Genomic DNA, 12,701 nt, shown 5'->3' with positions numbered 1-12,701 from the left:
CCAAAGTAAGTAAGTTTATATTATATATTTATAGGTAGGTGCTTGTTAAATAAAATTATAGTTCAAACGTATATTAAAGTGTTTGTAAAACTTTGCTTCTTCATAACCAATTTTTTAAGCTCTAATTTTGGCGTTTTATTTTATCTTTTCCTTTTCTTTAACATTTTTTAATATTTCCTTTCTTTTAATTCTTTTACTGAATTTTAACTTAAATATTTATTTTTTTTTTAGCTTTTAGACAACATTTTGGGATGAGCCCCCAATCACCCCAGGACCGTTCATGGACATCTAATCCTCTGGATATGGAATCATCATCAGCACAGAGCATCAGGACCACCACGACCACCAAAACCACCAGGACATCGTTGGACATCGAGGGAACGAGCCAGCTGACTCCGGATTTCCGAAGACTTCAGGGTTGGAAGACATCGAATTCCAGGACATCCAGGTACGAAAATTTCGAACTTCGTAGATTTCGAAGTTCGAAGATCGCAGGGTGCGGAGGCCTCGGAATTGGTAAGTCTGCGGAGTTCAAAGACTTCGGGTTAAGAAGTCTTTGCACTTCAGGGTCTCCAGGATTCGAAAATCCAGGGGTTGGAAAACGCCAAGTCCTTTGGCGGCTTCTTACTTCGAAATTTTCGAATTCGGGAAACTCTGATAGTGCGAAACTGCTTATCTCGAATACTTAGAAAATTTCTTATTTTTTCTTTATTATTNAGATCTTAAATTAAATAAACATCAAGTGCAAAGTCAAATAATGAAAGAAAAATGTTCTAAAAAACAACCAATTAGAAACTTACCCCGATTGAGTAATGTCCTTTGAAGTGGTCCAGGAATTGGTGATGATCGAGCAGTAGTTGATGTTCCTCCACTCTCTGATTCTGTAAAAGTCCTTAAGTTAGTAAAAGAAACGTGTTTAAATCTGGTAAAGGTAAAATAAAGAAAGTAGGTATTAATTTATATAAAAAAATAAAGGAAAGTATTAAAAGCAAACTAAATTAAGAGAAAGAAGACGAAAATTATAAAGAAAAGATCTTAAATTAAATAAACATCAAGTGCAAAGTCAAATAATGAAAGAAAAATGTTCTAAAAAACAACCAATTAGAAACTTACCCCGATTGAGTAATGTCCTTTGAAGTGGTCCAGGAATTGGTGATGATCGAGCAGTAGTTGATGTTCCTCCACTCTCTGATTCTGTAAAAGTCCTTAAGTTAGTAAAAGAAACGTGTTTAAATCTGGTAAAGGTAAAATAAAGAAAGTAGGTATTAATTTATATAAAAAAATAAAGGAAAGTATTAAAAGCAAACTAAATTAAGAGAAAGAAGACGAAAATTATAAAGAAAAGATCTTAAATTAAATAAACATCAAGTGCAAAGTCAAATAATGAAAGAAAAATGTTCTAAAAAACAACCAATTAGAAACTTACCCCGATTGAGTAATGTCCTTTGAAGTGGTCCAGGAATTGGTGATGATCGAGCAGTAGTTGATGTTCCTCCACTCTCTGATTCTGTAAAAGTCCTTAAGTTAGTAAAAGAAACGTGTTTAAATCTGGTAAAGGTAAAATAAAGAAAGTAGGTATTAATTTATATAAAAAAATAAAGGAAAGTATTAAAAGCAAACTAAATTAAGAGAAAGAAGACGAAAATTATAAAGAAAAGATCTTAAATTAAATAAACATCAAGTGCAAAGTCAAATAATGAAAGAAAAATGTTCTAAAAAACAACCAATTAGAAACTTACCCCGATTGAGTAATGTCCTTTGAAGTGGTCCAGGAATTGGTGATGATCGAGCAGTAGTTGATGTTCCTCCACTCTCTGATTCTGTAAAAGTCCTTAAGTTAGTAAAAGAAACGTGTTTAAATCTGGTAAAGGTAAAATAAAGAAAGTAGGTATTAATTTATATAAAAAAATAAAGGAAAGTATTAAAAGCAAACTAAATTAAGAGAAAGAAGACGAAAATTATAAAGAAAAGATCTTAAATTAAATAAACATCAAGTGCAAAGTCAAATAATGAAAGAAAAATGTTCTAAAAAACAACCAATTAGAAACTTACCCCGATTGAGTAATGTCCTTTGAAGTGGTCCAGGAATTGGTGATGATCGAGCAGTAGTTGATGTTCCTCCACTCTCTGATTCTGTAAAAGTCCTTAAGTTAGTAAAAGAAACGTGTTTAAATCTGGTAAAGGTAAAATAAAGAAAGTAGGTATTAATTTATATAAAAAAATAAAGGAAAGTATTAAAAGCAAACTAAATTAAGAGAAAGAAGACGAAAATTATAAAGAAAAGATCTTAAATTAAATAAACATCAAGTGCAAAGTCAAATAATGAAAGAAAAATGTTCTAAAAAACAACCAATTAGAAACTTACCCCGATTGAGTAATGTCCTTTGAAGTGGTCCAGGAATTGGTGATGATCGAGCAGTAGTTGATGTTCCTCCACTCTCTGATTCTGTAAAAGTCCTTAAGTTAGTAAAAGAAACGTGTTTAAATCTGGTAAAGGTAAAATAAAGAAAGTAGGTATTAATTTATATAAAAAAATAAAGGAAAGTATTAAAAGCAAACTAAATTAAGAGAAAGAAGACGAAAATTATAAAGAAAAGATCTTAAATTAAATAAACATCAAGTGCAAAGTCAAATAATGAAAGAAAAATGTTCTAAAAAACAACCAATTAGAAACTTACCCCGATTGAGTAATGTCCTTTGAAGTGGTCCAGGAATTGGTGATGATCGAGCAGTAGTTGATGTTCCTCCACTCTCTGATTCTGTAAAAGTCCTTAAGTTAGTAAAAGAAACGTGTTTAAATCTGGTAAAGGTAAAATAAAGAAAGTAGGTATTAATTTATATAAAAAAATAAAGGAAAGTATTAAAAGCAAACTAAATTAAGAGAAAGAAGACGAAAATTATAAAGAAAAGATCTTAAATTAAATAAACATCAAGTGCAAAGTCAAATAATGAAAGAAAAATGTTCTAAAAAAGAACCAATTAGAAACTTACCCCGATGTCCTTGAAGTGGCTCAGGAATTGGTGATGATCGAACAGTAGTTGATGTTCCTCCAGTCTCTGTTTCTGTAAAAGTCTTTATGTTACTTATGTTAAACAAAGGAAAATACTTGAACAGTAATGGTCCTTGAAGTGGTCCAGGAATTGGTGATGATCGAGCAGTAGTTGATGTTCCTCCACTCTCTGATTCTGTAAAAGTCTTTATGTTACTTATGTTAAACAAAGGAAAATACTTGAACAAGGCAAAAGTAAAGAAAAGATAGTAGGTATTAATTTACATAAAAAGATAAAGGAAGGGATCTAAAGCAAGCTAAACTAAAAGTAAAAAAAAGAAATATTATAAATAAAGAACTTAAACTTAGTTGACGAAAAAAAGATGATAAAAAGAATTAGTGTAAAACAAATCAAATACTTACTACTGGTCTCACTTAAGTCCTGACGATCCTAACGTTTGCCGATTGATGATGTAGTTCTTATTTGAAAAAATTGGTCTGGAAGATGAACGAAGTATAGATAGTCTTAAACAAAAGTGAGATTAGAAAAAAAATATGTTTTGAAAGTAATTATGAAATAAATAACGTTCACAGTGAAAATATCAAAGTACAAACCTAATGCAACAAAAATAAAAACGAAAACAACGTGCAATAAGAGAAAAAGGTCAGAAAACTGATGTAAGAAATTTCCCTGTACAATAATCAAAAAGTTGCAAATGTTTAATTAAAAGAATTATGGACAAATACTGTGAAACACAAAACTACTATAAATAAACTAAAAATAAAATAAATACTGAAATAAAAACAAGCAATTAATAGCTTACCACGATTGAAACGCGTCCTGATGTTCCTAAAGTGGTCCGAGGGTTGACGATGAACATACCATGTTTAATGTTCCTCCTGTCGTTGAATCTGTAAAAGGTCCTCAAGTTAGTAAAGGAAAAGTATTTAAACCTGGTAAAGGTAAAATAAAGAAGGTAGGTATTAATTTATATAAAAAAATAAAGGAAAGTATTAAAAGCAAACTAAATTAAGAGAAAGAAGACGAAAATTATAAAGAAAAGATCTTAAATTAAATAAACATCAAGTGCAAAGTCAAATAATGAAAGAAAAATGTTCTAAAAAACAACCAATTAGAAACTTACCCCGATGTCCTTGAAGTGGTCCAGGAATTGGTGATGATCGAGCAGTAGTTGATGTTCCTCCACTCTCTGATTCTGTAAAAGTCTTTATGTTACTTATGTTAAACAAAGGAAAATACTTGAACAAGGCAAAAGTAAAGAAAAGATAGTAGGTATTAATTTACATAAAAAGATAAAGGAAGGGATCTAAAGCAAGCTAAACTAAAAGTAAAAAAAAGAAATATTATAAATAAAGAACTTAAACTTAGTTGACGAAAAAAAGATGATAAAAAGAATTAGTGTAAAACAAATCAAATACTTACTACTGGTCTCACTTAAGTCCTGACGATCCTAACGTTTGCCGATTGATGATGTAGTTCTTATTTGAAAAAATTGGTCTGGAAGATGAACGAAGTATAGATAGTCTTAAACAAAAGTGAGATTAGAAAAAAAATATGTTTTGAAAGTAATTATGAAATAAATAACGTTCACAGTGAAAATATCAAAGTACAAACCTAATGCAACAAAAATAAAAACGAAAACAACGTGCAATAAGAGAAAAAGGTCAGAAAACTGATGTAAGAAATTTCCCTGTACAATAATCAAAAAGTTGCAAATGTTTAATTAAAAGAATTATGGACAAATACTGTGAAACACAAAACTACTATAAATAAGAAAGTAAGTATTAAAACATGGTCTAAGGTAAATATAAAAAGAAATAAACTATTTATAAAGGTTTAGAATTAAAGAATGAAAAAAATGATCTTAAATAGTTAGAGTATAGAAAGCAAACAATGTTTAGAAAAAAGTTCGAAGGTAGGTTAAAATAAGGCAATCAAAAGAAAAATAAAGTAAAAGTTTAATGTAAATATAACGCGAGAGGTTCAAAACGGGTAATACGAAAGTAGTTCTTAAGCTTGGTCTATAGCGAAAATAATAAAAAACTATTAAAACACTTAAGGCTAAACGATAAAAAAAGTTAAAATAACTAAGTTAGTAGTAAAGAAAGTGTGAAAAAAAATAAAAATAAAGCCTATTATAAAAATTAGGAAATAAAAGCTTACCTTTCTTTGAAAAGACATCCTGGCTATCCTGGAAGGACTCTCCTGAAATTGATTTGCTGCTGATATGGTCCCTACCTGGTTACTGGATGGGATAATGTACCTGAAAAAATATAACATCCCAAATCATTTCAAAATAGTCCGCTACTGAATAATTTATGGTTAAAATAGAGAAAATGGTACACTAGTAAAAAAGCGCACGTTAAATTATGATTAGACGAAAACGATCTACTGAACTTTAAAAGGGGACAAATATGTAAAAAGGTTAGCAGCATTTGATAGTGTCTTTAGATTCCAAGTACGATTTCAAATAAGTCCTATACTAAATTATTTAAGATTAAAATAGGCAAAACGCTGCACAAATAAAGAAGCGCTCGTTAAATTATTATAAGATAAAAACACCCTTTCCAACTATAATAAGAGACGGACAATTATGTAAAAAGGTACGTAAAATTTAGTGATGCCATCAGATTTCGAGTGCAATTTCAAATAACTCCGCTACTTAATTATATATGGTTAAAATAGAGAAAATGGTGCATAAGTAAAAAAGCCCCTGTAAATTCAAAAGAAATTTTTAGTTGCTATTTATATCAAGACAAACAAAATGTCTTGTTTTCTCAGGCGATCGTTCAAGCATACGACTGCTTCACAAGAGAGTAAGATACAAAATTTCGCTTGGAAAAATGTTATAACTATTCTTAACTACAAAAACAGCATTATTATATTTAAAAGTATGTATTAAACATAGGTTACATTCACCTAGATATAATCATACAACATACAAACAATGAAAAAGCTTTCAGCTTTGGTAAAGTTAATCACTATATCCCACACATTACAAAATAGATAAATTAACATATTTTTTTTTGTAATACAAGACTAAAAAAGCTTAATTCATACAAAAATAATGCATTAATTTTCAAAACAAATTTCTAATGTCTCTCACAATCAGTCGACCNACGTTAAATTATGATTAGACGAAAACGATCTACTGAACTTTAAAAGGGGACAAATATGTAAAAAGGTTAGCAGCATTTGATAGTGTCTTTAGATTCCAAGTACGATTTCAAATAAGTCCTATACTAAATTATTTAAGATTAAAATAGGCAAAACGCTGCACAAATAAAGAAGCGCTCGTTAAATTATTATAAGATAAAAACACCCTTTCCAACTATAATAAGAGACGGACAATTATGTAAAAAGGTACGTAAAATTTAGTGATGCCATCAGATTTCGAGTGCAATTTCAAATAACTCCGCTACTTAATTATATATGGTTAAAATAGAGAAAATGGTGCATAAGTAAAAAAGCCCCTGTAAATTCAAAAGAAATTTTTAGTTGCTATTTATATCAAGACAAACAAAATGTCTTGTTTTCTCAGGCGATCGTTCAAGCATACGACTGCTTCACAAGAGAGTAAGATACAAAATTTCGCTTGGAAAAATGTTATAACTATTCTTAACTACAAAAACAGCATTATTATATTTAAAAGTATGTATTAAACATAGGTTACATTCACCTAGATATAATCATACAACATACAAACAATGAAAAAGCTTTCAGCTTTGGTAAAGTTAATCACTATATCCCACACATTACAAAATAGATAAATTAACATATTTTTTTTTGTAATACAAGACTAAAAAAGCTTAATTCATACAAAAATAATGCATTAATTTTCAAAACAAATTTCTAATGTCTCTCACAATCAGTCGACCGTTCTAGCATACGTACGACTTCTTAATGAGAGAGTAAATATTCGGAGAATAAAAGATAGAAAATTACGCTTGAGAAAATGTTATAATTATTAAGTATAAATGACAACCACCTCCGTAATGGTATAGAAATTAAATAAAAATGAAAGAGCTTTCAGCTTTGGTTTGTTAATCTGTTAATATTACATTCCACACACTACATGATAGATAAATTACCATATTCTCCTTCTAATACAAGTCTAAAAAAGCTTAATTCATACAAAAATAATGCATTAATTTTAAACAGTTTATCTCTAATTGCTATTTAGATATATCAAGTAGAGGGAAATGTTTCTCAGCCGACCGTTCAAGCATACGTATGACTGCTTGATGAGAGAGCAAGTATTCGGATAATAAAAGATAGAAAATTGCGCTTGGAAAAGTGTTATAACAATTCTTAACTATTGCTTTATTATATCTAAACATATTAACTATAGGTGACAACCATCTGCGTAATGGTATAGCATTTAAACATTGAAAGAGCTTTCAGCTTTGGTACGTTAATCTCTTAATCTTACATTCCACACATTACAGGATAGATAAATTACCATATTCTCCTTCTAATACAAGTCTAAAAAGCTTAATTTATACAAAAATAACGCATTAATTTTAAAAACAAATCTCTAATTGCTATTTAGATATATCAAGTCGAGGGAAATGTCTCTCACTCGACCGTTCAAGCATACGTACGACTGCTTGATGAGAGAGCAAGTATTCGGATAATAAAAGATAGAAAATTGCGCTTGAGAAAAGTGTTATAACAATTCTTAACTATAAAAATAGCTTTATTATATCTAAACATACTAACTATAGGTGACAACCATCTCCGTAATCGTATAGCATTTAAACAATGAAAGAGCTTTCAGCTTTGGTTCATTAATCTCTTAATTTTCATTCCACATATTACAAGATAGATAAATTACCATATTCTCCTTCTAATACAAGTCTAAAAAGCTTAATTTATACAAAAATAACGCATTAATTTTAAAAACAAACCTCAATTGCTATTTATATCAAGACGAGGGAAATGTTTCTCAGTCGACCGTTCAAGCATACGTACGACTCCTTGATGAGAGAGCAAGTATTCGGAGAATAAAAGATAGAAAATTGCGCTTGAGAAAATGTTATAACAATTCTTAACTATAAAAATAGCTTTATTATATTTAAAAATATCAAATATAAATTACAACCGCCTCGCTGGTGGTTTAGCTTTCAAACAATGAAGAGCATTCAACGTCGGTTCCTTAAAATCCCGAAATTACTCCCCGAAATATAACTAATCGTAAATAAACAAAGTAACAGTTACTATTTATAATCCCCTAGAGCCGATCCAATTTTCCCTATCATTCGTATTAGCGTTTTCCTGAGTCCACAGGATGACCCATATTTTTAGGCTGAGTGGTCCAATTTTCATGGAAGTATAATCAAAATTTTCTAGTGATACCGTGCACTGTGTCAAAAATAAAAGCGCCCACCTAAGATATTACGATTTATAGTTATACCTGTCGGACGTTTTGGCCAAGTGTTATGTTTGAAAGCGAGAATCAAATGTTTAGGAGAACATATCTGGCGAATTATCAAAGATAGTGCAAAAATTCTTTCAGCAGCGGTTGACCGGTACCGTCGCGAAAAGGGAAAACTTAACTTCAAAAGAAAATATAGTATATAAATACTTTTAAAAATTTTGAAATTTTCATGAACACTGAATGCGACCCCATTACGTTCCCACTGAGACGGAACATCCAACTGTGAAAGAATTTTTTCGAGAAGACCAACAATTAGCAAGCCAATTGACTTTCTGTTGCAAAGAGGAAAATTTTATTGTGCATCTAAATTTAATATTGGTTGAAAGGTAACCGGCTTGTGAGCTACTTTCATCGGTTTTCCTAAAACCACATTTTCGTCGTAGTATTAGACCGTTCAAATTTGGAAATTGCACAGAAAGTGTATGAGATTGTAAATCATTTCCTTCAATTTCGATGGTACTACATCAAAATAAATAGCCACTAGAAACCCAGAATTTCACAAAGGATTTAGAAATTAAACCCAAGGTGACATCCTCAGTTATATTATAGACTTAGTCTTAGATTTCCAAACGTTTTGTAAAATTTTTGGATTTTAGTGTTTATTTAGTTGATTCCACAATATATGTTCGACGTACAAATGACAAGAATTAGTAAAAAATTAGTTCGAAATGAAAACGTAAAAAGGTGAGAGCTTTCCAAGTAGTGGAAATCACCGCCCATAGCGCATCTTTCACTACCTCAGAAAATAGATGCAAAAATAATGTTAAATCATTACCTTCAATATTTGAAACTTGAAATTATAACAATATTAAAAATAATCAGTTCAGTCCTTTTGTATTTAAAAGATATAACAAAGTACGACGAAAAACTATTATGATATAAGTAATTGAAATACTCACCGTTGGTAGGGTAGCAACCTATGCAGGTCTTCTAGCAGATCTTCACCTCCATATAGAGAAATAAACCAAAAACAACTGCAACAAAAGCAAAGAATATAAGTGTTTAGAATGTGCTAATTTTCGTAAAAACTTCATAAACGGATAATTCTTTACGTATCTTTAAAAATTAAAACGTTCTCTTGTGATCGATTTTAACAATAATGGTCCATTATAATCATTAATTAAAAATTGACTATGATAATCTGGAATAGTATACCATCCCAGCCATTAAATAATGTTTTATTCTCTTTCAACCATACGACCGTTTGATGAGAGACCAAGTATTCGGAAAATAAAAGATAGAAAATTGCGCTTGGAAAAACCTTATAACTATTCTTGAGTACAAAAATAGGTTTATTATATTAAAAAATATTAAATATAGGTTACAACCACGTCGATAATGGTATATAATTCAAACAATGAAAGATGTGTAACCTTTGGTTCGTTAATCTCCAAAATTATCCCTCACACATTACAGAATAGATAAACTGGCATATTCTCCTTCTAATACAAACTTATAAAAGCTCAATTAATACAAAAATAATGGATTAATTTTCAATACAAATTTCTGATTGCTATTTGCATCAAGACGAGGAAAACGTCTTGTTCTCTCGATCGACCGTTCAGTCATACGACTGTTTGATGAGAGAGCAAGTATTCGGAAAATAAAAGATAGAAAACTACGCTCGAGCAGAAGCTAAAACTACTCTTAAATAGAAAATAAGTTCCGTTATTTAAAAAAAATTNAATATTAAATATAGATTACAACCACCTCGATGATGGTATATAATTCAAACAATGAAGAGCTGTCAGCTTTGGTTCATTAATATAAAAAAAATTATCTCCCATACATTACAGAATAGACAAACTGGCATACTCTCTTTCTAAAATAAGTTTATAGAAGCTCAATTCATACAAAAATAATGCATTAATTTTCAATACAAATTTCTAATTGCTATTTATATCAAGACGAAGGAAATGTCTCTCACAATCAGTCGACCGTTCTACCATAAGTACGACTGGTTGATGAGAGAGCAAGTATTCGGATAATAAAAGATAGATAATTGCGCTTGGAAAATGTTATAACTATTCTTGACTATAAAAGGAGCTTAAATTATTATTATTTAAAAATATTAAATATAGGTTACAACTACTCCTATAAGGGTATAGCATTCAAACAATGAAATATTTGTTAATCTTCGAAATTATCCTCCACACCTTACAGAGTAAATAACGTGTAAATAGATTGATGAGAAAGCAACAAATCGGAGAATAAAAAATAGAAAATCATGCTTGGAAAAATGTGTAACAATTCTTAACTATAACAAATATTTTCATGATTATATTTAGAAATATTTAGTTAGAACCACCTCGATAACGGTGCAGCATTCAAACAATGAAAAGGCTTTTATTCAGTAATTTCCGAAATTACCTTCCAAATGTAACTAATTGTAAATGAATAAAGTAAGAATTTCTCAAATATTAATGTGAAAATTCGTTTTCCATTTATACCAACTATAAATTACCTCAAGTTAATGAGGAAAAATTTGACGTTGTTGTCACACCCTCGCCAGGAAGACTTCCTGTTTGTAATACTAGTGCGAAGAAATTTATTCATATAGAAGTAACGCTTTAACTTTTAAAACAAAATAATTGGTAACTTTATTAAGACCTGCAATTACTATTTGTGTTCACATGGGCTTTTCATATTTTCAGCTAAACAGGTTGATTACTCGGAAAATCAAAGATGGAAAACGTGATAAAAATGCAAAATATGGTCTATTTCTGAAGAAATTCTATTTTATATAATAAAAACAAATTACGACAAACTAGAACGAATGAAAAAATAAACAACAAAATAATTTTCGAACTCTGCTCAGTATCAAAATCTATCATTACTTTAAGTTTTTCATACAACATAATTTTAATTAATTTATAATGACTACATCAGTTGCCTTATTTTTAACAATTCCCATTGTATCTTATCTTTTCGTGATCATCACATTATACATATGTTTAATTGGAAGAATCGCACATCATAGCTGCTGCTACGGATCCCTCAATCAATTAAAATCCACAATAATTAGATAAGTAGCTATAATTAATTTATAAATCATATAACACTTTAATGCAGTCATTTCTTTTTGACGTAAAACTACGCTTTGCTTCGCTTTATTATAAGACGTTAAACGTGACAGCGAAAACATGTTTTCTACACATACAGTAGGCCGTGAGGGGCGGTACAAGCCGCCCCATTACATCAGCCTCAGAAGTCTTTCATAATCATTTTAGGAAGTTGAAAATGTGACATCGAAGACATGTACCCTACACTTTCAAAGCTTGTATCCTACAATCAGTGGCGTATTTACCTTAGGGTCTGGGATGCTATGACTTGGGGCAGTAGGCTACAAGGGTAGGTGCAAGCAGCCCCATGTGCTCAGCTTTGGACGTCTTAAAAGTTAAAAATTCGGCAACGAAAACATATCTTAGGACCATGGGGACCATGAATCGGGGCAGCCTGCTAGGGGATGTATAAACCACCCCATTATATCAGCTTCAGACGTCTTTCATAATCATTATGAGAAGTTAAAAATGCGACATCAAAAATATATTGCTTACACGTTCAAATATAATATTTACAGTCAGTGAGCATGGGGACCATGACTAGGGGTAACAGACTATGAGGGTAGATGCGAGGCGCCCCTTGCAGCCTACATTTGGGGCTTTTTATAATCGTTACCTGTTTACAGTTTACAGACTAAATTATTATAAAATCAATTTAATTTCTTATTCCTTCAAAAGTAAGGATTATCTTTTTATTCGGATTTAAGGATATTATAAAAATGTGGTCAACCAGGCCGAAAGTTTGGAAATAACCAAGTTGCTTTCGCCGTTTTCCAGAATCTGTAGAAAAGAATAACGAACAACTAAAACTATGAAAAAATAATAATAGAGACTTTTTTTCATCTTAAAATTAAGTTGTGTCACATACCAGTTTTTTTATTAAATAATAAGATGGTTATGTAAAGAACNACTTAGCAATTCTTCTAGAAATTATTTAATTGTAAATGGTGGTAAAACTTTGAATAAAATGCATCAAAAACTAAACAAAATAGTAATAATGTTCTTTTGAAAAATGCAAATTTTGACGAATAAATTGTTGCTGAATAGTTACAAAATACGATTTTTTCACTAAAACATGCCTTAATTTATGACATACATGGTGAGTGCCTCAATTATTGTTCTTCCGATTGAAAATTATTTTGGATCATAGAAAAGTGCAAACCTTAATACGTAGTATTTCTGCCTGA

At 30.3% G+C, this 12,701-nt stretch overlaps 1 protein-coding gene across 1 annotated transcript; it reads right to left on the bottom strand.

Moving 5' to 3' along the window:
• Positions 1–755: 755 nt before the first annotated feature.
• On the bottom strand, positions 756–12,052 carry LOC112905264 (sex-determining region Y protein-like). The gene is made up of 10 exons (XM_025977357.1): positions 12,031–12,052; positions 4,435–4,445; positions 2,992–3,063; positions 2,679–2,759; positions 2,366–2,446; positions 2,053–2,133; positions 1,740–1,820; positions 1,427–1,507; positions 1,114–1,194; positions 756–881 (listed from the first exon to the last, which is right to left on the bottom strand). Exons 1-10 carry the CDS (start codon positions 12,050–12,052, stop codon positions 789–791), a joined length of 684 nt encoding a protein of 227 aa, XP_025833142.1. The 3' UTR covers positions 756–788.
• Positions 12,053–12,701: the final 649 nt, after the last annotated feature.

The sequence above is a fragment of the Agrilus planipennis genome, unplaced genomic scaffold (assembly GCF_000699045.2).
Source record: "Agrilus planipennis isolate EAB-ADULT unplaced genomic scaffold, Apla_2.0 scaffold72, whole genome shotgun sequence".
Classification (NCBI taxonomy): Eukaryota; Metazoa; Arthropoda; class Insecta; order Coleoptera; family Buprestidae; genus Agrilus; species Agrilus planipennis.
This window is presented reverse-complemented; position numbering and strand designations above follow the sequence as displayed.

Coding starts and splice junctions, on each gene's coding strand:
- LOC112905264 (XM_025977357.1), bottom strand. CDS start 12,052: ATGGTCCCCATGCTCACTGACT. Junction 2,760..2,991: donor GCCACTTCAAGGACATCGGG/GTAAGTTTCTAA, acceptor GGACTTTTACAG/AATCAGAGAGTGGAGGAACA. Junction 2,134..2,365: donor AAGGACATTACTCAATCGGG/GTAAGTTTCTAA, acceptor GGACTTTTACAG/AATCAGAGAGTGGAGGAACA.